Source organism: Poecilia formosa, unplaced genomic scaffold (assembly GCF_000485575.1).
Source record: "Poecilia formosa unplaced genomic scaffold, Poecilia_formosa-5.1.2 Scaffold43, whole genome shotgun sequence".
Lineage (NCBI taxonomy): Eukaryota > Metazoa > Chordata > Actinopteri > Cyprinodontiformes > Poeciliidae > Poecilia > Poecilia formosa.
Genome location: NW_006799982.1, coordinates 720,091 through 746,281, shown reverse-complemented (window position 1 = coordinate 746,281; position 26,191 = coordinate 720,091). Strand labels below are relative to the sequence as shown.

General features: G+C 39.7%; 5 protein-coding genes across 16 annotated transcripts; 3 read left to right on the top strand and 2 right to left on the bottom strand.

The window, feature by feature from the left end:
• LOC103137733 (circumsporozoite protein-like) lies at positions 1–3,539 on the bottom strand. 3 transcript variants are annotated; one of them, XM_007551611.2, is made up of 4 exons: positions 3,302–3,539; positions 2,538–2,714; positions 2,309–2,431; positions 1–1,095 (listed from the first exon to the last, which is right to left on the bottom strand). In XM_007551611.2, the coding sequence occupies exons 1-4, from the start codon at positions 3,302–3,304 to the stop codon at positions 1,027–1,029; spliced, it is 372 nt and encodes a 123-aa protein (XP_007551673.1). In that variant the 5' UTR covers positions 3,305–3,539; the 3' UTR covers positions 1–1,026. The 3 variants fall into 3 exon arrangements, with proteins under 3 accessions (XP_007551673.1, XP_016526760.1, XP_016526761.1); XM_016671274.1 differs by having other exon boundaries at positions 2,309–2,458; positions 3,302–3,527; XM_016671275.1 differs by having other exon boundaries at positions 2,309–2,452; positions 3,302–3,527.
• A 204-nt stretch (positions 3,540–3,743) lies between these two features.
• rnf11a (ring finger protein 11a) lies at positions 3,744–8,207 on the top strand. 2 transcript variants are annotated; one of them, XM_007551610.2, is made up of 3 exons: positions 3,744–4,418; positions 5,913–6,082; positions 6,723–8,207. In XM_007551610.2, the coding sequence occupies exons 1-3, from the start codon at positions 4,320–4,322 to the stop codon at positions 6,892–6,894; spliced, it is 441 nt and encodes a 146-aa protein (XP_007551672.1). In that variant the 5' UTR covers positions 3,744–4,319; the 3' UTR covers positions 6,895–8,207. The 2 variants fall into 2 exon arrangements, with proteins under 2 accessions (XP_007551672.1, XP_007551671.1); XM_007551609.2 differs by having other exon boundaries at positions 3,763–4,418; positions 5,910–6,082.
• Positions 8,208–9,231: 1,024 nt separating this feature from the next.
• Positions 9,232–13,817, bottom strand: hmox1b (heme oxygenase 1b). Its single transcript, XM_007551606.2, has 7 exons — positions 13,740–13,817; positions 11,062–11,187; positions 10,870–10,941; positions 10,622–10,733; positions 10,310–10,525; positions 9,801–10,073; positions 9,232–9,685 (listed from the first exon to the last, which is right to left on the bottom strand). The coding sequence occupies exons 3-7, from the start codon at positions 10,917–10,919 to the stop codon at positions 9,503–9,505; spliced, it is 834 nt and encodes a 277-aa protein (XP_007551668.1). The 5' UTR covers positions 10,920–10,941; positions 11,062–11,187; positions 13,740–13,817; the 3' UTR covers positions 9,232–9,502.
• Positions 13,756–16,495, top strand: hmgxb4b (HMG box domain containing 4b). Of its 9 annotated transcripts, none has more exons than XM_016671272.1 (7): positions 13,756–13,942; positions 14,597–14,636; positions 14,841–14,947; positions 15,231–15,236; positions 15,342–15,596; positions 16,054–16,176; positions 16,287–16,495. In XM_016671272.1, exons 1-7 carry the CDS (start codon positions 13,781–13,783, stop codon positions 16,329–16,331), a joined length of 738 nt encoding a protein of 245 aa, XP_016526758.1. In that variant the 5' UTR covers positions 13,756–13,780; the 3' UTR covers positions 16,332–16,495. The 9 variants fall into 9 exon arrangements, with proteins under 9 accessions (XP_016526758.1, XP_007551670.1, XP_007551669.1 ...); XM_007551608.2 differs by lacking the exon at positions 15,231–15,236 and adding an exon at positions 15,152–15,208; XM_007551607.2 differs by lacking the exon at positions 15,231–15,236 and adding an exon at positions 15,152–15,208 and having other exon boundaries at positions 15,294–15,596.
• Positions 16,496–17,712: 1,217 nt separating this feature from the next.
• LOC103137729 (uncharacterized) lies at positions 17,713–25,079 on the top strand. Its single transcript, XM_007551602.2, has 8 exons — positions 17,713–17,885; positions 19,623–19,957; positions 20,102–20,212; positions 20,473–20,595; positions 21,451–21,814; positions 22,043–22,102; positions 22,733–23,088; positions 23,201–25,079. Exons 2-8 carry the CDS (start codon positions 19,625–19,627, stop codon positions 24,725–24,727), a joined length of 2,874 nt encoding a protein of 957 aa, XP_007551664.1. The 5' UTR covers positions 17,713–17,885; positions 19,623–19,624; the 3' UTR covers positions 24,728–25,079.
• Positions 25,080–26,191: the final 1,112 nt, after the last annotated feature.

Genomic DNA, 26,191 nt, shown 5'->3' with positions numbered 1-26,191 from the left:
AAACAAGATGATAAGCAACTGAGAATTAATAAAAAGTAAAGAAGAAACAATCTGGATTTTAACATAAAAATAAACCAACGGCATGAATTTCAATCTGAGAAGTAACTACCCACTGCAAAAACAACAAAAAAAAAACAAAAAACAATTCACTTTAAATCCAGTATTACACAACTCTGACACTCTTTTCTTTGGTGATCTATTTTTTATTCTTTCTCTCGTTTATTACAATCCAGCGTCAAGATGCATTTACAGTACCTCAAAACTTAAAGATCTTCTGACTTGACATAATAGTTTGCTCTTACACATATAATTTTCATTAAAACTTAGTGTATATTTACTAAATAAATAAGTTAGTTATCTAGCATAATTACCAGTCTAATATTTAATTAGATCAAAAGCAATGAATAACATTCCTTTTGTAATTTTACTTCTTAAATAGCTGAAAGCGTGGAAGCTGAAGTTGTGCAATTTTCACTCAGAAAACAGACATTTTTTCTTTTCTTTTCTTTTTTTTACTTTTTATGAACTTAACGGAGGAGAAACCAAACTTCAGAGTTTGCGTCATGCATCTTGTCTATCTGTCCTTCATTTGACACCACTCATCTTCACTTTTGTTGGCTGGAAAAAAAAATTATGCACAGCTCTCAATGGTATTGTATCCACAAAACAAATTGAGCCAGCTGTCCCCTTGTGGAACTGCAAGTGAAGGAAAAGTAGAAGAAAACCGACAGCTCATTGTGCCGTTACAAGATGTCTCTGACTAATCGTGTGCTTCAAGGTTATCGAGTGTGCCCAAATTTACTTCCACATTGCACAGTTATCCCACAGTTAAATATCTGTGGGGTAAGAAAACATCTTAAAAAGATAAGATCTGCTATGAACAGAGTAAAAACAGTGTTGGTTTTATTGTAGCCCAATATTTAAACGGTCTGACCAAAGCAATGCCTCTAATTTGTCCCTATGGGCATAATTATAATCATTTCATCTGAACACAGTATATACTCTTAACATAACCTAAGCACTTCTTTAATGCTGAATGTCATCATCTTCATCCATCGTGCTGACATTTCCTTCAGGATTTGGGGTCTCAGCAGGCTGGGGATGTGAAAATTTACATCGCATTAATGCATTTCAATAAATTATAAAAATCAACAAATGTTTATTTATGAAAGTAATAGAATTTTTTTAAAAAAATAAACTTGCATAGATTCAATATATTCTGATTTAGTTCAAGTGTTTACTTACAATTACAGGTTACAGCTAATAGAAAAAAAACCCAAACTGAAAATTAGAATAATTACACAATTATGAGGAAGTGTGATGACTTGACAGCTGATGTAGCAAGACAGTCACATTATCCATAAGATGTCATTGTTTAAAAAAAAAAAAACGCTCATTAATCACAGGAGTTTCTTAGTAGAAGGTTCAGTAGAAGGAAAAAATGTGACTGAAAGATATACAACTTTGAGTTGACTGTAAAGCGAAGGTTATTCAAGAGTTTTGGGAGACTCACAAAGTGTGGACTAAGACTGACTGCTTCAGGAGTCACTCCACACAGATCTGCTCTCACTGACATATTCCTCGTTTTAAGTCATGTTTGACCCTTGAACTATTTGTATGGCCCTCTAGACTCCATTCCTGTGGCTCTAGAGCCACAGAAATAGAACTTCAACACAATAGTTGTGTGCTTAAATATTATTTCATCAGTCGGATCAAATTGGATTTTATTTGCACAGCACCAAATTACATCATTAAGAATAGATGTTTAGTATTGTTTCATCTTAAGAAGTACTCACTGAATGTAGAGAAAGCTATAGTATCTTAAAAGTCATAGGTAGTTTTATCAATTTATTCTGCCAGAACCAGCCTTTTGAGGACTTTTGTTAACTGAAATTAAAATTTTAAGCCACAAGTGAAGGACAGGCGTGTCTTACTTAGACGTGGCTCAGTGCGCCAAAATAAAGTTTAGATTTCATGCTATAATAATTCTTCACTGACCTAAATCCAACAACACAGACTAGCTGAAGGCTGATGACCGCTGTGCCACGCTGCACTGATGAAGTAAATAATGGAAAAAACGAGCCCAGACCAACTATTATACAGAAATATGTTTGTGTATTACAACCCGTTTTCTTTGGTCCTGTCTCCAAATAAATCAAAATGTTGGTTTTTTATTAGCATAAACATCAAAATGTATGAAAACAAAACACCTAAAATGCATATTTTTATACTTCATTAATCAGATGCACCTTTCTCGCTGCCAAAACAGTTCTACCGTAAAAACAGAAACTTATTCATGATGACACACCTGTGGGTTCTCATATGCCTGGGGTGGGGGGTCAGTTTCCTGGACTGGGTGTTGCTTCTTCCCCTCGTCGGTCTCTGTGTCCTCCTCTCCAGGTGGAGGTGGAGGTGTGCTGTTGTCTGTGTGCTGGAGTGGAGCATTAGTGTTGTGGCTCTGCGGAGATTTTATCATGACATATCTTAGATGTCTCTGGTCATTTTAACTCCAGAATGATGAGAAGGCGCTTGCTTACCTGGAAGTTATGTGAATCGTCTCCCTGGTCGCCTGTCTCTTGGACTGGAAGCCTTGCATCACACATAAAAGGCACTGCGGCATGTTGAGGACGTGGTGGAGAAAGGACTCTCAATGGCTTATTTCCACGGGATGGAGGCGGAGGTGGGGGTCCAGGAGGTCGGCACGTCTTGGTTGTCTGAATATGCGCACATTAAAATGAGATAAAACTAAGTTGAAGCAAAACCTTGTTGTCTTGTTGATGCATTTTGACTCCATTACTCTTTTGAGGTCTGACCCGCTGACTCTTTTGTCCAATTCAGGTTTATAACTTCCTAAGGACAAAAGGAAAGAAACAAAAAAGGAGCTATGCGGGCTCTTTCATAGAGGTAGTGCATCCTCGTTTTAAACTTTGACTCAAACACATAAGGATAAACATGTTCAACTAAAGTACCTTAGAATATATGTGAAAATCTCCCCAATGTGGCTTGTCCTTTACTTTAGTGTTTTGCCCCAGAAAAGGGAAAACACATGAGAGGAAAACTATAGAAAAGACAGTTAAGGCCATGTTAGAAGAACCGGAGAATGTCCTGCGTGGGTGAGTTGTTGGGAAATTAAACAGAGAATCGCACACACCCAGCTGCATATTACAGGCCTTAAATGCGTCTCTCGTGTTTTATGTTGCCACGCAAAGTAACTGTTTTAATTGAAATACCCTAAAACGGTTTAAAAAAAAAAAATCTGTTCCGAGCTATGCCGAACGGTATCGCATCTTCCTCGACTTACCATCTCTTTGTGCTTCTTGATTTTTATTGACGGTTGGCAATACACGTTTGGTATTTCTCCTACTGGTATTTTATCCTCTTCTTCTTGATTTTTATTGGCAATATGTTTTATCGACGATTAAACATCTCTTTTCATCTTCGGAAAGCTAAGAACACAACCGAACCACGCCCACTTTTACGACTTCCTGCAGAAAATCATAAGGCGGTGCTTGTGACCTACACATAAGCCTTTGGGCATAAAGTCATCACATTTTGAATGTTGTATTTTTTTTTTAAACAATTTAAACCGCTGGTATTTTTTGTTTATTCTTTATTCAGGTTGCGTCCTTCTTTGCACAACTTTCTCTGCTTGTGTCAACAATGTCAACTTATTGTGTGCCTATTTCTGTTTTGATTTAAATAAATTTGGAGGAATGGGGACAAATGCTGGGGTTAATACTATCTTGTGATGTAATGCACAGAATACAGCTAACTGGAGCTTTTATAAAAATATATGTATTTCATTATGTATTTCTTGTTGTTGCTTATTTAGTGTTGTATCATATGAAAGAGCAAACTGCTCCCCCCTCCGCCCTCCATAACTTTATGAAATATGGGGTGTGTTACAAAAAGTGTGGAAGTCGTTTTTATTCTGTGCCTTTATGGTTTATGCCGCTGTACGTCCTTGAAACTTTTATTTTGAACTGCAGGTCGGAAGTGTAGTATTGGCCAGCTTCCTCGTGACGACATTTCCGGCTTGCTGCTTGTTGTAAATACAGCAAACAGCTGGACGCGGACCCCTCTCCTTGTCAAACACAGTAAACATCTGTGTCAGCTGCTGGAATCAAAGAACCTGTATCAATCCGCGTTTGCGGTGATTTGTCTGAACTCTTGTCTCCTGCCGCCTCCTTCCTGCGGCTAGCAGCTTCGAGCTAAGTTGCCGTCCGGTTGCTGCTCAGGTTGTTTTTTGAGGCTCAGGTTCTCTGCTGAGTTCTGCCCACAGAAAGAAGTGTCTTCTCTCTCATGGTGGTTTTAGGTCAATGGGGAACTGCTTGTTTTCACAAGGTGGGGATGACCTTTCGCTGCTGAACGATTCCGAGGGGGGCAGTCTGCCCGGAGAGCCCCCGCCACCCTACCAGGTAAGCAACTTGAGTGTCTACTTTACTCGCAGCCCGCGGATTGACGTCACTCTTAATTGTTTTATGACTAAAATGTCATCTATAAATCCATCCCGTGAATGGGTAGTTGTTTAAAACGTCTTAAAGTATAAAATATATAGTTTGTCGGATTGTGATGAGGCAAATTATTAATTTGTTCGATTAATTTCTAAAGCCCTACTAGTATAGGTCAGACTAATGGGATGTTTACACTTTGATTCTGTTGGTTTAAAATGAATTGATTTGGACCGAACTGGACTCTATGTAAAAACAATTGGAACTGGATGGATATATTTGTAATACACCTCAACATGACATTTGTTGTATTTTGGTGCTTTATGAAAAGTAAGCAAAAAGAAAAGAAAAAAAACTAATTAAATTGTGGAAATAAAAGGACCATAAATAAAAGACAATAAACGAAAGTTTGAAAAGGAGCGTAATGTGCAATACTCTTCCAGAAAATATAAAAAAAGGAAAAAATAATTTCTTGACATGTAGGCAATAAACAATAATCTTACCTGAATCTTCCCTTATGGTAACTTAAAGTTAATGCTCAGGAAAAGTTCCCTAAATGCATGATTCTCATAGCTATTGTAGATGTTATATTTTCTAAAGGTTTCATGTCAGGAGAAATGAACCAAAACTCCAATTGGTAGTCTTGTTTAAGGATACCCCAAACATACCTCTAAACACAAATACCTCATTATGACAAATGCAAAAATTATGGAGAAAGTGAAGCACTGAGAAGTCTTTCTGAATTCACTGTACATTTCTGAATACCCAAAATTCCCTCTCTCTCATTCTCCTGGCATTTAGCAGTTGGGTATAATGTTGTTAATCTTAAATGGCTCAAGACAGGGAAGGTTTGGTTTCATTTAATGTCAGATAGTGAGAAAAAAAGTTGACCTTTTATGTAGCGCATGTATCTCAATGTTTCTGAATAAAAGTCTCATCTGCCAGTTAATTTCACAGTCAGATAAATAGATTTCAGTGTCTGGAATATCTTCCTGCGGCCATGTTTCAGTAAAACATAAAATACTACATTCCTGATGCTCCCACTGTGTCCCTGCCAGCTTTTCATTCTCATCTGTTTTTGTTTGCCTTGAATCTAACATCCTCCATCTGTACTTCATTTTGTTTCGGGGTTTTTTGTGGGTTTTTTTTTTTTGTCCTACATCTTCAATCTCTTCTGCTTAACTTGCATGGGATTTGTTGTCTTAATCCAGGTGTTATTTAGTTTTCGATAAGCCCAGTCAGGTTCAACATGTAAAGCAATTCTCCAGTTAGCATGAGTACTTACAGTGAAGATTTTACAAAATGCAAACTGTATGAGCAGAAATCCCATGGGCAGCAAAACATCTAAGCAGTGTAGAAGTAAAACTAGATTTGTGGTGGAATTTGTGTGGAGCAAATGCCCTACACCTCTGCTTTTGGAGATGACACGGGCTGCGTTTTGTGATCTGTTGTTCGTAGCAGCACACCCCGCAGGTGCCAGTCTTCCATCCTACGCCAGGCGAGAGTCGTCTGGCCAACCAGCTGACCGAGGAGGAGCAGATCCGTATCGCTCAGCGTATCGGACTCATCCAGCATCTTCCCAAAGGCATCTTCGACCCGGGCTCTGACGCCTCGGAGAAGAAAGTAAAAGAGTAAGTCCTAAATGTCGACATCATCACAAAACTTTATTAAACCTTTTGTTTTCTGTGCCTTGCGCAAGTTTTTATATGCAATATTTATTTATTTATTTATTTTTTTACATTTAGTCTCAGCATAACCACAAAATTCATCGTGTTGCCTTGCAGATTCATGTGATAGACCAACAAAAGGAAGGATATGATTAGGAAGAGAAGGGAAATTATATTTAATCAACTGAGACCATCTGTGTGTAGTTACACCTCAGTGTACATCCAGGTGTTCTGCGAAGGTTTGTTACAGAACATACGTGAACAAATGGCATCAGGGAACACAGGCGATACGTCAGGAGAAAGTTTTGGGGAAATTGTAAAGCACAATTAGGTTCTAAAACAATATCCCAAAGCTTTGAAAGAGTCACAAAGCTCTGCTTCATCTACCTTCCATAAACAGAAAGACTATGGCAATATTGCACATACTAAAACATGGCTCTCCATCTAAACTGGCAGGCCTGAAAAGAAGAGTGTTGCGTTGTAAAGAAGAATAGGTAAAAAGTTCAGTCTCTAGATGTATGTATGTATAGATTGAAAAAAAACTTTCAACTGTTATTACACCGAAAAGGCTTGTTTGCTGAAACGCTGCTTCTCACTTCCTCAGGTGTGTGATCTGCATGATGGATTTTGAATATGGTGATCCCATTCGGTTCTTGCCTTGCCTTCACATCTACCACGTGGACTGCATCGACCCCTGGCTGATGCGCTCCTTCACCTGCCCCTCCTGCATGGAGCCCGTGGACGCCGCCCTGCTGTCTACATATGAAACCAACTGAGCCCCGCCGGCGGCTGCTTCCGTTCCTGTCCAGAAGGACCGGCACCATTTTTACCCTCTCTGTTAAACAGGTAGCCGAGGCGGCGTGGCCCTGCGCAGGTATTTCTAAGGTCTCTGGGGATGAAGACACACATCAAGAACAGTTACTCACATGTTTGTGTTTGAAGAAATTTAGCCTTTTCACAGGAGGATAATGTGCCAAATCGAGTCAGATGAGCTAAAACAAATTACAAAATGCAGTGATTTTCGTTTTTAAGTAATCAGCTGTTTACTTCCTCTTTGGTGTAATGTCCGTTATTTCAGACAGGGAGATTTATCTGAGTCATCGCTGCGTGTGATAAGTTAACAATGAAAACACAAAGTGAAAAGATGATTTTCTTACAGAGAATCCATATTCTGGAATGTTGCAGAAACATGTTCACACAATTCACGTTAGTTTCCACAACTAAATCAAAGTTGTCAGGAGTTGGAGTTTAGATGTTATCAGTTCAGTCATTTACGTGATTCAACAATTGACTGTCTTTTATTTTGCAAGTGTTAGTTGTTGAGTGCTTCCTCCATATGAATTCTCCCTTTTGCTTTGAAATTAAAATCTAGTTCTTCCAGATTCTATACATGTTGTTTAGCATCAGAAACATTTACAGACTCACAACTTCCTGTTCAGGCCTCCTTAACACATATTGAGCTCCTTAATCGTAAAGCCTCCAGCTTGTGGGTTCCATATAGAAATGTGTTTTAATTTCTGTTTTTAAGTGTTTCAGGTAACGGTTGTTTGAGACCGGCACGTCTAGGAAGTGTGACTTTGTTTTTGGGTTTTTTTGTTGTTGTGTGGTTCTGAACTTCTTTTAGCAACTTACTAATTTCCAAAGTTTCTGAGCTTAGTAGCACAAAATGTTTTCGCCTTTTGATGTCTAACACGTAATGTGAGACTGTCTTCGTGTTGCGAGGGAAGAACTGGTGAAGCAGCAGGAAGGGATGTAGACTGACTGAATGTAAAGCGTGATTTGAACCGTTGAGAGATTCGAGTACGAGGACATTTCTGATTTACTGTTCGCTCACCGTGCCTTTTCTAAAGGTTAATGTAAGCCAAGTTCTGTGAAGTACAATCAGTTTTGACTTTTACTTTGTCGTCATTTAGTTTTCCTCTAGGAGGAAACGCATACCAGCACAGTTTGTCACAGGTGTGTTTGAAGAAGCTGCTGGTGACAAACAGCAAGAGTCTGTATCTGTTTTAATTTATAATGTATGCAAAAAGTTAAAAAAAAATTGTGAAAACTGTTGAAAGTCACAATAAAAGTACATTCTGAATCTTTTGAGTTGATGTGTTGTGTTCATTGGTTTTGAGTATTTTCAGCCATAATTTAAAATTCTCAAAAAAGAAAAAAAAAAAAACAAACACAAAAATAAAACACAGAAGCTACTAAAATACACGTAGCACACTTGGGCACAAGGGATGTGCACATGTGACACATGTGGAGCAGGGCCTAAAACAAAACCATAGCTTAAGGCACATAAGAACAAATGACAAAATATCAAGCCCTCACTAAATGAAAGTCTATCTATATAAAAGAAAAGAATTTAGTTGTTTTTCAAGACTTAAAATTCAATGTTTAACTGACAGTTTTTGATATTTGGCATCTCCTCAAAGATGGCAGCTTATGCTGTTAGCTGGACATAAATGAACAATTGAACACAATGTCAGCAGAATCCAGATGATCAAAAAACATATATATATATTTTTTTGCTTTAAAGTTCTTAATGTAAATTCTCATCCTATCTTTTAGAGACCCTAAGGAAGAAAACTTAGGCCTCTTGTAGCTCCTATCTCCTTTCAGTCACTAACCAAAGCTTGTGACCATACGATAGGAACTTCGATTGATCTGTAAATCAAGACCTTTGCCCTTTAGCTCAGTTCTCTCTTCATGAGAGATTGGTACAGCTCCGCAGATGCAACACCAGTCTGGTCTATCAATCTCCTGCTCCATTTTTCACTTCTGTGAAATAAGTCCTAAGATAAAACTCCTCCACTTAGGGCTCAAGATAATGGTCTTGAATTTGATTAATACATTGATTTGAAAATAACTTTGGATCTATATATCTATAGGGAACTATAGTAAACAGCATCCTCATCTGCCTGGCAAAGAATTTTAATTTTTTTTTTTACCTCTTTCATCCCCACAGACTGTTTGTACTCATAATCTGAAAAACACCAACAGAGCCAATAGGCCAAATAAACAGAAGCCATCAGGGACAACATCCAGCTGCTGGGGGTTCAGTGTCAACACAGTAATATCCATGAAAAGATAATAATGAAAAATTAGTGTAGGATAAACAAGCATTGTTTTTCTCTTTCTACAGCAGATTTTATTTTAAAAAAAGGTGGCATACATACAGTATTTTTTCAGTATTGCACATTTAATGCATTCTGTGCATTAGTGTGATAGGGAAAATAGTACAAATCAAGTCAGTACACAATGTAAACAAATACAGTATAAATCTAGTTTATGTTAAAAGCTCACAAACACATTTGGATTTATTATCAGTTATTTACAAAAAGGATCTTCAGATCAAGAAAACACAGTATTTTTATATTTTTTTTCAAACTGTCTCTATAATGCATAGAGTCCCACGACGGCAGCCAGAGCCACAAAGAGTCCCAGTACCATCCTCAGCATTGGTGAAAAGGTTCCTAGGATCTGGAGTGTTTTACCATGAACTGCTTTGGAGTCTGTTGAGCTTTGCCGTTGCTGATTTCCCGCCACGCTCAGCATCTTCTGCAAGCCATCAAACACCTGTAAACCAAAAGAGACAACGTCAGCTGTTTGTGAGTGAATGATTAACTCGGGCTAATCTTGTTTGCTCAGCTGCCTGGGACCTGGCAGGTGATATCCACCGCCCCCTCCTCACCTGGATGTTGAACTCGAAGGCCCTGACGGCCTCCTCCAGCACGCCGTTCCTCTCCTCCGCCGTCAGCTCCACGCTGTTCATCCGGCTGCGATAGAGCTGCTTGAACAGGTTGGGGCTGGAAACGCCAGGGAAGGCAAAGAAAGACAGACCCTCGCCGCTTTTCAACCCCATGGACTTCTGGGCAATTCGGCCGAGCACCTGCCCTCCAGACAGGTCTCCCAGGTATCGGGTGTAAGCGTGAGCAACCAAGAACTCAGGGTTTTCTTTGCCAATCTGAAAAATACACAAGAATAAAGACCGTTAACTCTTACACTTCAAGCAGTCTGTGTAAAAATGAGAAATTCATGAAATATTAGTTTCTTTTTTTGTCTATGCTAAAACTTAACGTATCAAGTTATATTGGGCCTTAAAATAAACAGAGGAAATGGTGATGCCTCACGGGCTGTACTGAAATAAAGTGTCGTTGTGTACAACAATGACACTTTCCATGTGGAATGTAGAAAACCTACCTGTCTGAGTCTGTGGCTGTATCTCTGAGTGGCGACAGGGACGACAATCTTCTCCCTCCAGTCCGGTCCGTAGAAGTACTCCAGGTCCTTCTCAATGGACTTGATCCGGGCCAGTTCAGCGGGGAAGTAAATGGGTGCAACAGCGGGATGGTTGGAGTTCCTGTCCATCTCTTCCTCCAACGCCCGGTAGATCTCATACAGGGAGCACAGGAGGAGCTATGGAGGAGGCATAGAGGTGCATTTGGTTAACCCGCTGGAATCCAACCAAAATTTAATCTATCTCAGCGGTCGTGCTGTAGAGTTTATCATTACCTTATATTGTGGAAGTGTAACTTGCCCCCGCTGGAAGCTCAGCATCAGTTCTGTGTTTTCTGCTCTGACATGGCTCTCCTTGGTCACCTCTTTGATTTGTTCTGACAGATCTCTGTGTGAGAGAAAACAACAACGTTGGTTTTCAGGATATTAAAGAAAAGCAGTCATATTTGGACAATGTTCACTGGGGGAAAAGACCAAAACAAAGTTTCAGAGGTATGAAGGAAATCACAATAGCTCAATCTAACCTGGTAACGGTCTGCTCTGCTGACTTCTGAGTCCTCTTTTCTGTTTCCATTGTGCTCCTAAATATGTCAAACCTGTCAGAAAATATGTTTATGACAAATGTGTCATTTTGCACATAATATCCCAACACTTAGAAGATTTAGAAAATCTAAACATCAGCAAAGGTTCTGATATCTGAGTTGTGATTTACCTACCAGCTGTGATTAAGTTCTTCAGATGGAGTTGCAGCTCTCTGTCTCCTGCTCTCTTGCTCAGTTTGAGAGCTCTAGCTCTTCTCCTTCTTTTATACAAGCTGCTTGTCTCCAACTCCCTCCCCCTTTCTGCCTCAATGAAAACAGGAAGTCTGAGTCAAACCGTCTGCTTAACATGAAATGGCAACTTCAGCAGAAGCGGTGGGAGGGGTCGAGGCAAACCATGATACAGCTTTTTTCACAAGTAGGCTTGGGAAAACTGCAGGGGGAGGGAATATGGGACATAGCATGAGTGAGGCTTTTTTGGCAATTCCCTGGGAAACAAAGCCCAGGGCGGGCCGAGTGCAAAACGTGACAGGGCAAATTTAGTTCCCAAAGCTGAATCGGAGGAGGAGCCAGTGCTAAACATGACACTGAACATTTCTGAGATCGCCATGAGAGGAAGTGTTCAGACTCTAATGTCACACAAGCACAAATCACATGTTAATTCACAGCTTTAATTTGAGTGGGAAGATGAGCAACCATTCCCGAAACAAGCTTTAGTCGACAAAACTAGCCACAGCCTCACAATCGGCTTACAAAAATCCAACACAGTTAAGTGTAAATGTCATTTATTTATCAAATCCCGATAAATCTGATTTTATGTAACACACGATTGAACGCAACACAAACAGATACATTGGAAAATAAATGGATAAACTACATAGTTTAGGCTGAATCCCTTGTAAAAATAAGAAGGCTATGATATGGTTGTGAATGAACTGAAAAAAAATCCCTGATATTGTGTCTCCAATCACCTCTTTTTAGGGAAAACTGATGATCTAAGAATAACTCAAAAAGGCCAAAGTTGTATTGTGGAAGTTTACCATTCCAAAAGGAGAAACACTGTCTTTACGAAAGACAGACAGAAAGATCTCAATCTTTGTGGCATATCTAATGTGCCTCTGCAGGCAGTTCTTGAGGCAGCCCAAAGTTCAATTGTTTAGGAGCTTCCAGCAGACCTAGTTGTCCTGGGTGGAATATAAAGATCCAGCAGTTCAGCAAAAAGTGATTAAGTGCCAGTTTGTTAAAAGATTCAAAAGCAGCACAAGTGCATGCCAGTGGATTGAAGTGTAAATATGTGGGCACACTAGCTGCGTTTCCATTAGCCATAATTGTTTTAAGTCAAAATTTTTAATTGTGCTCTTCTGATATTAGCAGACTAAGATCTGCACACATTTGTAACACAGTTAGTGCTATGCTAGCTGTTAAAGTCACAGGATAAGGAATTCAGCTGTATGAAAACATGGATTACTCGTTCAAATCCATTGACAGGAAAATGACCTTTGACCTTAGTGAGGAGTCTGAGTCAGTAAAAGCCTCACTTTCTGTTAGAGATCACCTGCTTAGCGAATTAGATACCACCACCAAAGGTTAGACTGCTGTTTCAACAGAATGTGCTTATGCTAGAACAAAATATTCTGAGGCTTCATGTCATTAAGATTGTGAAACTGACAGGTCATATGGAAACTGCTTTTTGAAAGAATGCAGATTTATGCTACTTTCTGCTTTTTAATGGCAGGAAATGGAGCCAGCAGAGAGAAAAACTTCCAAAAAAACAAAAACAAAAAAAAAAAAAACAGAGCTTCAGTATCAGTGTCACTTTATTACATTAATGCCATAGTTTAATCATATTTCAAGAAATCCTATGGATTTTTCAAATGAATACCCTTTTTCATGAGTGAAAGCAAGATTTACAACAGCTTTTGTTATGCAAGCATTCTTGTCTTGCAAGTACAGCGACACCCAGTGGTCATGTTTATTATAAATCATGAAACATCACTCCAGACTGAAACGTGACTCAGCATTTTAGAGGAGGAGGAGCCCGGAGTAAACATGAAACAGCAGCTGTCGTTAGTGTCTACGTGAAGAACTGAGGTTCACCCCTGGCTCTCAGTCTGCGCGAGCCAGATTTGTGAGGTCATTAAAGTCGTGAGCTTTAAGTTATAAAATCAATAAAGAGTATTTTTCCACTTTAGAGTTTGTGCTAACTTGAACGTCTCATAGCAACGTCGGATGGTCTGATGCTAGTCCTCCGCGTTTCTAATAAAATGTTGCGACAATCTAATGGCTAAATGAAGCAGAACATTATTTTCATTGTGAAGATAAAGCGCAATCAAAATGCTCTTAAGTCGCTTGTTTGCATCGTGCTTTGTTGAGTGACATGTTTGTTTGACCTCTCACCTGCAGCAGTCTTACCACTCAGCCAGGTCAAATCAAAGTGAAAGTCTTTATCAAGAGAAAGTTAAATCATTTACCCACTGTATGTGTCACACTGCACCGCAGCTTACCCTGGTTAAACATGCGGGTCTTCTAATAGAAAACATTTGAATAACCTTTGAACTCTGGCACAGATTCAGCTGGTGCAACAGTAAAAGAAGACAGGAAAGCCTCTACTTTCTTGTGATTTCTTTTTGTCTTCAGTGCACTTGATTTTAAATGGCTATAATAAAAATTTTCTGATCAGCTTGACGAGCTGATCAGAAACCATCAGAATCAGGTGGACTGCAACACACCTGATTCTGACATAGAGAATCCCATCCGAAGAACCGTGGATGGAAAAAACAATTGTCTAACCTGGTGGTGCCCAAACCCAGTTCTTATGTTCTGCTACTTTTAGATGCGTCTCTTCTCCAACACACCTGATTCAAATGAACTGCTCCTTAGGCCTCTGCAGAGCTGAATGACATGTTGCTCAGGGATTAGTAGCTCTGGTTTTCTCTGGGCTAGACTGCAAGGACTCTGTAAACCCAAAAGAGGAGCAGAAGGTGTTTTTTTTTTTTTCATGGATTTGAACAGCCTGGAACAAGCAAACCTGAATGCAAAGGAATGTAACCCTCATAAGGTGATTTTATGATTTATTTATTTATTTATTTATTGTTTTGACAATTCTTATAAGTGATCTGGTTCTTTACCTGACAAATTACTGTGGTAGAAGTGATGACAAAAGCAGTTTGTCCTAAAGAGCAAACAGTTTTCTGGAAATGTGAGGTCAGATATGACTAATCAGAGGGATTAAAAAAAAAAAAAAAGTTATTAATAAACATTAGAATGTACAGTAATAAATTATAAAACTACAATGGCTATACACAGCTTTACATTTCTCATTCTCTGTTGCTTCACTTACTTAATTCTTATTTTTATTTCTGAATGCATGTCACTCAGTCCCTAAACATGACAACGACAAAATAACATTTCAGAAACTTTTGGTCTTGGTGTGTCATCACTAGACTGGAACTGATCCCCTTTGAGCAGCTTTTTAGAAACACTCTTGATTATAAATTTTCTAATGTATCTGAGAAATCGTCTTTTTTTTCATGTCAACACACTGACTGTTTTCCAGTGATCTTTTATATTTAATAGATCACTGTAAATATTACTGTCTGATGGCAGCATTAATAAATCTCAGTTTTTCAGAAAAACTCAACATTCTAAACAATCATCTTTAACATTATCTAATAATAATAATAATAAAAAAATATATACTTATCTTTTTCAGGAACTAATTGGTTCCCCAACTGAGAGAACCCAACATGCTGGTAAGGACTCACTGTTGTGTTTCAACAGTGTTTAAATGACTGGAATTAGATCTTTAACATTAAATATGATTACATAAGCATTTAATATCCTGTGTTTTCAAAATGTGTAGTCTTGTGAAATGAGAGTTTTTGTTGTTGTTTTTTTTTTCTTTTTCTTTTTTCCTTCACATAACTGAATGGGTTGTGAAATTGCTACAATTCCAGATAACATTGGAACAGAGTCTGAACCTCACTGGATGGATTCCTCTTATCCTTTTCCTATGCATTTAGCCTACATGCCACAAGATAAATGGATGATGGAGGATCCGGAGGTGAGAACGCACACTGTAAGAAAATTTGATCAAATAATTTCAAATTAAAACAGAATCTAATGTTTGATTCCAGTTGGAGACCAGGACAACTTTGAAAATGGACTGATCCATGAAACAGTCTGCTGATAGTATTGTCACTTTACAAAAAAAACTTTTTGAAATGAAATCCTTAAACTGTGTTATTTCCTTTTTTCTTCTTTTTAGAATTTTCAAGGCAACTTGTTGCATTCAGGGTACACAGTAGAGGGCGCTGTTGCTCAGGTATTCATGTATTTATTTGCAGCAACAAGTACGTCGTCATTTCACCTCCCGCTGACGCATATTTATTCAACTATGTTTCTGTCAGAAACATTCAAATCTCTCCGTGGGATTGTTGTGTCTTGACAACCATCAGGAAATGGCAGACAGAGACGTCAGCCCGTCGTTCCCTCCAAACAGCGCTGACCTGCAGGTCCCTTCGCCAGTCAGAACCACTGCTGGTCCTGGGTTATGCAGCTTCATGGCTGACGCATGCGCTCCCTTTGGTTCTTCAAGCGGTGTACACAACTATCCATGTTGCTCTGACCACTGTCCAGTCAGTGCTGCAGCACACCTACACCTCCTGGGAGAGTCCATGTCTCTCATTGGCAGCCATCTTGAAGAGACTAATGTAGGTAGATCAAAAATTGTTTTTGTTGTTGTTGTTTTTTTACAGTGCTTTGTAGAAGTTTACCCCTAAAGTTTTTCACATGTTATGTTAAAACCACAAACTGCTTTTAACATAAAAACCAGTTGTATTCAATTTGGAAACTAAAACAGAAGTTTCAAAATGTTCAGCGAAATAAAAAACGTGCACGTGTTTTAAAAGCGGTGTGCAATGAATTTAAGTAATTTTAATAGGCCATTCTTCTTTTAGACACCAGTGGATTAATCCAATCTTTCTTGAAAGACTTTGAAGAGTCAGAGTTTGGCAGACAATTGAACATGTTTCTACATTTTCATGGCTGAACTTTTTTTTTTTTTTTTTCCCCCCCAACTGCAAAAAAAATGAAGTGGAATAGCTAGTGCATTGCTCCAACATATTCATGCCCTGCAGGAGTCACGTCAGGCTCTGTGTGTCTCTGCAGAAACGCGTGTGCATGTCTGGCAGCCTCTCTCTGTTCTTGGACTCTTTGCTGTGTGCTCTGGCTCCTCTAATGTGCCTCACAACACAGATACCTGAGCTGACCAGCTGCTCAGAGCACACACTGGTGAGCAGGGCTGCAAGCTCACACCAAATGCTTTACACCGTGCATGTTCGTGTAAAGGAAAATTTTATTACAAATTGAGGGGAAATTTCTAAACCGTTTTTCTCTTTTAGACCTCCACTCTGGAAAACGTTGCTTATGTGATGCCTGGGCTTTAGATGAAGGTGGAAGACTCAGTCGATTCTTCACCAAGATGATCCAGGGATAGATATGTAAAAAAAAAAAAAGTTCTTGTTTTATTTTGAAATGTATTAATGCAGTCATTTAGTATTGACATTTATTGCATTGTTTTTGTTGTGTGATTAAATGACTTGTCTGGGCATGAAGTGGTGTAGGTGCTTTTCATTTGAGCTGTCACCAGGAGATCCTGTTTCACTGGGAAGAGGATGTGTTGAGTTGACATCATGGTTCTGGTTTTACATACTTCCAGTGCTTAGAAATTAACCCACCATATTCTTATGATTAAAATTAATTTATTGAATCTTTGGATAACGTGTAAAATAAAATGTTATCCAACCAATATGCTAATTATCTGACGCATAATTGGCATCTTTAAAAGTGGACGAGGTATAAATAAACATTTTGAGAATTTAAACTAGGACATATAGCCAGTCATATTTGTTAGCACAGCAGTAAAGAGGCATAATCTTGCACTCAAAATATTGAACATCTATTTCCTCGTTGAAGGAATTATCAGATGATGAAACTTTTTGAGCAAAATCACCCATCTCACAATTTTGATCTTTTATCAACCACTGAAACCTTTTTTGGGAGTTTTTTTGTGTGTAAACTTGTCCCATACTTGCAGTCTAACAAGTATCCACATTTCTAACTGGATGGAAATCTTCATTTATAGGAACGACAAAGGTTTTAAAACAAACTTAATCTATACTCAAGTGTAGACTAAATGTTTTATTTTTTTTATTTTTTTTAATTCTGTAATTACGCTACGCTACATTTATTTTTAAGACTTTTTGAACATTAACAGTCAGTGGCTAGATTTTGGAGGATGGAGGACTAACTTTATTTTTTTTTCCATTTAAAATTAATGTTTAAGTTCATTTTGGTCTGCATGTCATTCAACATGGTTCACTGAACAACTGTAAAAGTTTTGCCACCCCCAAAATACCAGAGGCTAACTGAAAGCAAAACGTTTGTGAACTTGTACCTGAAGCATTTTAGATGAAATATGTAAAACAAAAAATGCAAAGCACTTTTCCATTACTTCTTTTCTGATGAAAAGAAGCAGAAGGTTCTGTTTGAACCACTGTGTCCATTGCGCTGTAAACCTGTCTGGTTTCTGACTTGCCCTCACACCAACCCATGCATGGAAACAGAACATTAATAAGCTTGCAGTTTATTATCCATGGTAACTATAAAACCTTGAAGGAGATGTTCTCTGACAGACACCGGCATTTCTGCTTCTTCCTGGGTGCGGCAGATAAAACTTAGTGATTCACGTGTGTGGCAGGTTATGCCACCCCTCCGCCCCAAGCTGGAATGCTCTCCTCCCTGTAGACACAGAAACCTGTTGTGCACAGAAATACACAAATAATTGTGTTTGTGCGTCTCACCTGAGCTGGGAGCTTTCAGTAGACTGCTGGGAAGCGACAAGCGCTGAAGCTAACTGGATGGAAATCTTCATTTATAGGAACGACTGAAGAAAGTGGAAACTGTGTGTGACTGCAGCTTTGTAGACATCAAATACACGAGTAAGAACATTGTTTTTTTTTTTCTTTTCATGTATGTGTTCTAAGGAAATAAAAGTTTTTAATGCACTGTTGAAGCTTTAACAGCTAAAGACTGATTTATGTGGAGCATAAGTTTCTGGGCCGCATTAGTTTTTTTGTTTCCAAAAATGTATTGTGGTCAGAGAAAATTTGGGTTCTGTCAGGATTTCTTAGGAAAGAAACAATGACAGTTGTTACATAAATTCCATGGCATCTGGTTTACTTGTATGCTCTTTTATTTTTTTATTTAACCTTTATTTTAGGTCTCTCTTTTGAAAATAGAGCTGGCTAAAAGGCATGCTGGTGTACAATTTACAAAATTATTAAAAGATACAGACAAAACAATGAAATTCACATAACTATACCCAAAATAAAAAAACTAAATGAACTACTAGTTTGTTCATAAATTGTAACACCAGTGCACAGTGTAATAATGTCACCAGCAGTGTTTTTGTAGTCTGTGTGTACTTTTACATTTGTAGTTAAGTATTTGCATGCTAGGCTAAATATAATGTCAAAGTCAGAGCAGAATGTAGCTGGACTGGACTGGGCAGGTGTGGCTTATCAAACATCGTGACATCAAACAGGTTGTGGCTTCAGCCTATTGGAGCAAAGGCTTTCACTGTTCTAGTTATCTTGTCACTTAAGCCGCTTATAGATTTGCAGATAAAGGAACAACTAATCATTTGGGGGTGACAGTGGCTCGGGGGGGACGTTCTTCCTGTAGCTTTTTCAAAACCCCTTCTTTCATCTCAGTTGTTGCATCCAATTGAGCAAGACATTTAACCCGCCTTTCCCCACTGGTGATGGTGGTCAAGGCATAGTGATATTTACTCAAGTTGTATGGGGCTGATCATGGTGCATTTTAGGTTCATCCTGAAATGTCTAAGCTAATTGTTTTTCATGTATGATCCTACTGTGGGGTCTAACACTTCACTACTTCCACTTACACTGAGCCAAACTCCATCCCTCTAGATGTGAGAGATATGGAAATGTCCTTAAAGCAGGTTTTAAATGAACAGTTCCACTCCCAACTCTGAAGTGTGTGGGGAGGGAAGAGGTAGACATCCAGCCACAAAATCTGTGATTTTATTCATCGCCACAGCACTGTAACCAGTGAATTAGTTTCTTATTTTTGTAGAGTCACTCCAAATCTTTTGTAAAGATGTATCTGCAGCTAAATGTTCAATAAATTTAGCTGATGCAGACCTCTGCTACATGAACAAACTCTTTCAAATTCAAAATCAGCAATTCATATTATGGGCGGGTTATGATTGCTAAAATTTGCATCTTGAAAAATAACTGCTGAAAAACATGTAACAATGTTGGTTTAAAAAGGTCGAAAAATTACCGTTGAAAACAGTTTTACTTACCATAAATTGATTTAATTTGTTTTCCATTCATTCATTTATTATTTCCTCTGGGATCAGGTGATTTTATTAAGATAATTGATGGTGAACACTGTAAATGATATGATATTCAGTATGAGTAACTGGGTTGGAACATTGTAGTTGAAAACAAAATAAACATTCGTGTACTCTAACGTTAGCACAAAATAGTAACCGTGTAGGTTTTAAATTGATGGTGTTTAAAACAAATTGAGGGAAATATTCAAGCAGTAAGAAATGCTTTGTTGTGAATGTGAAAGTTCCATAAAATCACTGAACTGTAAATAAATATTGCATATTTGACCTACCACTCCCTCATCCTTTACATCAGGCATGAGTGAATACTTGAGAGAAGGCTTCAATGGATCCTCCGCCTCAGACCTACGTCTTCTTCTCTTGGGGAACATCGGGTGCGGGAAGACGTCATCAGGGGACACCATCCTGGGCCAGCTGTCTCCCATCTATTCCAACTCCTCCAGGAGCTGCGCACAGCGGCAGGGCGTCGCCCAGGGCAGGAGAGTGACCATTGTGGAGGGGCCAAGATGGTACTGGGTCGGATCCAACATGGATGACGACGCCAAAAAGGAAACCGTGCGGGCCATGAGCTTGGTAGCGCCGGGTCCACACGCCGTTCTGCTGCTGGTGCCCGTTTCCCAGTTCACTGAGGTCTGCCGCTGTTTCGAAACTTTAGTTTTATTTCTTAATTCAGAAATGTTTTGTCTAGTTAAGATCACCTGTAACCATTGCCTTACACTAATTTGGGTAATGCACAGTCAAAGACTGTTAAGCATTCCCTTTTTTTACCTGCAGATGGAGGGAAGAGTTCCTGCAGAGCTGGAAAAGTTGTTTGGGACTGAAGTGATGGATCATACGCTGGTGTTACTGACATGTGGAGACTATTTGATGGGGAAATCAGCAGAGGTAAAATAACATTAAATCTAAGCATGTAAAAAAAAGAAAGAAAAAGAAAAGGGTGATCAGTGACTCATTCAGATACTCTATCACTAGCACTTCCTTGTTTTCTCTTTGTCTTCTTTTCTCTGCTAACTTACTTCCTCCTTTTACCCCTCATGCATTCATGAAATATTTCCACACCTGTAAGTGGTTTCCTTTTACACTAATTAAGAAAAAAATGTAAAGCACTGCAAGTCAAAATTAATTCAGGCCTAATTCGTCTACAGGAATACCTGCAGGGAGAACACCCAGGCCTGAGGCAGGTCATCGAGCGCTGCGGAGGGAGGCACCACATCTTTAACAATCGCCAGCGACAAGACAAACGGCAAGTTCAGGAACTGCTGGAGAAGGTGAGCAGGTGAATCAGAAAATGATTAGCTAATAGTTATCGGTACAGAGACTGCTCAGGCATGCTGTCGTCGTGCCACCATCACACAGTCAGCTGCCTGGAATGTGTGCCGTTTCATTTTGCATTGTTCAATACTGAAACTAGAATCCAAATGCAATCAGGTCTGGTTGGATGATCATGTCATTCACCAGTAGCAGCACAGCTGGAGTTGTTAGTGAATATATTTGTTTTCTGGTTAAATGTTGTCATGGAGCTAAGGGAACGGAACATTACTTTCTTTGTAAGGACTTGTGTGACGCAGCGTTAGACTTGTCTCCCAATCTGAGCTTGGATCTGTGAAGGATGACATCACATGAGAGTTCAGTGTGTTCCAGCTGCAAGTTGAAAAACCAGCAAGATTTGAAATTTTGGTTGTTGTTCTGCTTTGAGCAAAACAAGAAGGAAACTATGTGCTTCTTTTGTGTTTGTGTGTTCAAACACCAAGGTAACACAAATACAGATTAAGCGTTTTGTGTACAATCTGTCAAAAGTATAAGTATTTTTAGTTATGAAGATTATAAGTCCTCTGTTATATCCTGGGAACACCGAATATGTATATAATGTTAAAAAACAAAAACAAAAAAAAAAAACATTTTAAAAAAGTGTAGTTAAAGAGATATCGCGTGTGTAGAGACAGAGTGGACACCCATACACTTAGGCTATGGTCACAATTGTCCTCAGTTCGATTTCCAACCTTGAGACCCTTGCTGCTGCTGCTGCATGTCTTCCCCCAAAGGCAATAGTGCCAAAAAAGTTATCAAAATGCATGGGAATAACTTCAACGGTAAACAGCTGTTCATTATCTATTCATCAACAGATCGATAACATGGTCCAGAGAAGCGGGGTATTTTACATGAAAACGGCCCAGGAGCGAGAGCTGGAGAAACGGGTGCTGGAGCGAAAGCGAGAGCTGGTGGACAGTTTCAGAGCTCAGAAGGAGGAGAAGAAAAAGTCTGTGGTGGTGAAGAGCGTTCCAGACACATACGTCTTTGGCAGAGGAGAGGAAGCTGTCAGCACCGTGGAGAGGAGAAGAGAATACAAAGATGAAGTGGAAGGACCTGAGGCTGAGACTCGAGTTTCTAACGGGCTTTATTCATCTCCGGCACCTGAGCAGCCCTCACACTCAGAGCCACAAGAAGACACGCCGTTCACCAGGACACCCAGTTTCAGACTGAATGCAGGTAGGTGCTATAAAAGATTTTAACCCGATGTGACAGCTTGGGTGTTTGTGTCACCGTGTTTCAGCATAGCAGGCTAAAAATGTTTTGTCTTTACACAGATAAGTATCAAACTTGTCTGTTTCTCACTTGTCTGTTTTGTAAAGTACATTTTCCCAGAGAAATCCTCCCATTGGCTTTAATAAAATATGTGGTGAAATAATGACAGCTCTTCCTGTTTCTTCCCTGTAGATGGAGCCATGCTCTCACAGATCTCGGAGGCTAAATCAAAGACTAAATTGATCTCCACTTGTAAGTCTGAGAACTGTTGCTTAAAGTGGTGGAAAAGCATTCATACCCATTAAATCTATTTAAAGTGTTTTATGTTTCAAGGCAGAATCTTAAATGTGTTTTATCAGAACATTAATGTCACTGAAGCTGAAGAAAATTACTTTTATGATTATTCTTTTTTTATTTTACAAATGAATATGGGAATTTGGAGTTGCATTCGTTTTGTCCTGTTTTGTGGTTGTAATGAGACAAAATGCATAAAAGTTTATGTTGTAGCAGTGTTTATGTACTGTACATCTATTTAATAGTGGGTGGTGTGGTCGCCTATTTTACATTGTACTTTAAACAAGTAGATAAGAATTTTATAAGAGCAATAAATTACAGCAGCCAATCGGTGATGATCTCTTATGTATGTTGTAGATTTCAAGAAATGTTTTAACAGCAATACATTTCCAAGGATACACAGTAAACAGATTGGTAAACATGTCCGATGATTTTAAATTTTCCGTCGGATAATATTAAAATGTATCACTGATGTCCTACTTTATGAGTTGTTTCCACAAACACTTTTATAGTTCTGTTACATCTGCATGACAGTAAATGAAATTTTTATTTTTAATGTCCTTGGTTTCTCTGTAATTTGATTTTCAGTTCATCACAGAATCAACAGCGTTGAAGAGAATTCCTCTGAGCCATCGCCGGCCTCTCCTCCTTGTTCACCTGTTTTCTCCTCCTCCTCCTCCTCCTCATACTCCACACAAACCTTCTTCGCCTCTCCTTCACCCATATCCCAGTCCTCGACACCTCCTTCGTCTCCGCCTCCGTCTCTGTCTCCGTCGTCATCCACCCCTGAGGTTCGTCTGGTCTTGCTCGGTCGATCCGGGTCAGGGAAGAGCTCAGCTGGCAACGCAATCCTGGGACAGGCAATGTTTGAGTCCAATTCGGAGAGCTTAACAGCAGTCACTCAGAAGTGCGAGAAAAAGAAGGCAATGGTTGACGGAAAAAGGGTTAGTAATCACATCCAGGAGAGTCTAGTTTGCATGTGCATATTCTGGATGTGATTCCATAAAAATAATCTCCCTGCAACTTCAAAACTGATTGAGTTTTTCTCACCTGCAGGTGTCAGTGGTGGACACACCTGATTGGTTCAACTCAGAGCAGACTCCAGATGAAGTAAGAGCTCAGATCTCCTCATGCATTGCTTTGTCCAGCCCCGGTCCTCACGCCTTCCTTTTGTGCGTCCCGCTGGACCAGCCGGCAAAGACCGAGCTGCAGGCCCTCTCGGCACTTGCGAAGGTTTTTGGCCCAGAGGCAGTGCAGAAGTACACCATGGTCCTCTTTACATATGCAGATCGACTGAGGGATAGTGGCAAAGAAGGAGGCAAGAGCGTGGAGGAATACATCGCCAGCCAGAGGGGGGATTTGGTAAAGCTGGTGGAAAAGTGCACAGACAGGTTTCACGTGATGGAGAAGGGACAAGGTGTCAGGCAGAAAAAGAACGTGGCAGAGCTTTTGGAAAAGGTGGATCAGACGGTGAAGGAAGCTGGAGGACAGTGTTATTCTAGCCCTGCTTTTCAAGAGGTGGAGGACAGAGTGAGACAGAGACAGCTGGAGATAGCAAGGGAAAGAAAGGGCATAAAGCAAGAGACAGCACTACAAGCTGGGCAGCTCAGCACCATGAGGCAGCCTCTGGCACAAATAGATGAGGAGATGACAGAGGATGAGATTGGGAACACAAGGGATGAGGCAGAGATGAGTGTAAGCAACACAAGCATAGACAGCCTTCCGCCTTTTACTCCTTCCACCATGTCACCCTCACTCCTCCGTTCTATGACGGAGAAAATGGAGTACAGTTCCAAGATGTTAAACAAACTGTTGGGGAACAGCTCAGCGTTCTTAGGACAGGGAGCAAAACAGGTGAAGGGTAGTCCGGTGTGGGAAAAAGTTGGCAGTGGTGCCCAAAACGTCCAAAAGATGGTGGTGGACAGTTCTATGTGGGAAAAGATGGGCGCTACTGCGGGTCAAATATCCAAAGCCGTGGGTGACAGGGTTCCCCAAAAGGTTGTGGATGGTTCTGCGTGGGTGGGATCTGGGGCAAAAACTGTGACTGCAAGTCCAATGTGGGGAACAATGGGTTCAGGGGCCAAACTGGTGGCCAATGGCTCGAAGCATGTCGGAGCTGGGCTCAGAACCAGAGTAAAGAATCTGGCTAAGAGCCCCTTTTGGGGGAAGATGGGTTATGGTGCCAAAACTGGAGTTAAACTGATGGCAGATGGTTCCGTGAAGGTTGGAGCTGGGATCAGTGCTGGTGCAATGAAGATGGCACAGAATCCCATTTGGGGGAAGATGGGTTCTGGAGTCAAATCAAGGGCCAAAATGGTGACAGAGAGCTCAGTCTGGGTAAAAATGGGAGATGCTGCCAAACAGGTGCCGAAGACGGTCATCATTGGTGCAATCCTGGGTCTGGTTCTTGGTGTGATTTTGGCCGGCGTGGTTGGTGGGGCTGTCGGGACAGCTGCTGGATCTGGAGTTAGTGAGGTGATCCGGCGCAAATTCAGCGAGGAAAACGCATCAGATGGAACAAGAAACAATCAGACATCAGTGAACAGCAGCACCGGTGGCAGGAAACTCAAGAAAAAAAAATAAAAGACTGGAATGGACTATTCATGCTAAATTTACAACAGTGGAAAATTATCTATTGGGATCATCATCTTATGAATAACTGCTTCATCGATGATTTTTCTGACATCTATGCTTTTTCTCTTATGTTATTTCTGTTCAGCTTTGTCCCAGTATTTGTACATAGTGAAATCTGTGCATTTTGGCAATTAAAGTAGATTGATATTCAGGTTTTTGTGTATATAAAAAAACCCCACACATTCATTTAAAACTAAGTTTACCTAAAATGACTTGTTGTTGAAAATAAGTATCTAATTCTGATCTTGATCATTGAAAACTTTTTTTTTTTTTTTTTGGGCAAATTAAAATTTTTCCATTTTTTTCCAACTTTTTTTTTTTTTTTTCGGGGGCCAATTTTTTTTTTTTAAAGGGAAAGTTAATTTTTTCCTTCTTCTTTAAAAAAAGGCAAAAAAAGACATTCTTGGTACATTGATCCTATGGTTCTCAAACTGTGGTGCAAGCACCACTGGTGGTTCCTACACCACTAATAAAAATAATAGTGTATTATTGCAACTATGACCATGAGATAAACATTTGGGAACCATTTTTGACTTGAAAGTCATGGCATTTGGATTTTCCATTTATTTTTCATATTTGTAACTTGAATATAGAAATACAATGCACCATTCTTTAACCAAACATTCAGTAGTCCTGGTACACTGACCCTTCCCGTGAACCTAACCATTACCAGCACATGCCTAACCCTAAACCTAACCATTACCAGTACATGCCTAACCCTAAACCTAACCCAAACTCAATTCATATGAGTCCTGAACCTAACCCCTAACCCTAAAAACAGCACTTCTTCTCATGGGACACGGGCTTTGGGTCCCATAAGGAGAAGTCAGTCCTCACAAAGTAGCTTTTGGTGGAAAAATGGGCCTTACACACACACATACACACACATACACACACATGCACACACATTAAAAACAAAAATAGGGGATTTTAACATTTGAGGTGTTTTAAAATGGCAGCTCTAATCTTCAGTGTCTGAACAGAAGGCATGCTTTACAAACATGACAGGGCCTTTGCATGGTGTCAGGAAATATATTCTTTTCACCAGTTTAGTACGTCATTAAACGTGTGAAATATGTGGCAACGATGGTCAGTTTTATCACAGAAATGTTAGGAGCTTTCTGCTGTGTCATTCTAATACCCCGAAGCAGCTATTTTGTTAACGCAATATCCGAAAAGAGGCGTCCTCATTTGCATGCTGCAGTCATGCCTGTGCTACCAAAATATAACTGGCAGGTTACTTGGCGCTTGGCAGAGGAAATGAGGCTAGAGGTGCAGTATTTGTCTGGCATGCAGGAGAAGGGGTGGGAGCAAAACGCATTATCTCTGAGTCCCAGGCTGGCACATGTGACCCTGCTTGACCCCTGTATCAGGAGGAGGAGAGAGGGTTAACACACCAGCTGTCAAAAGGGA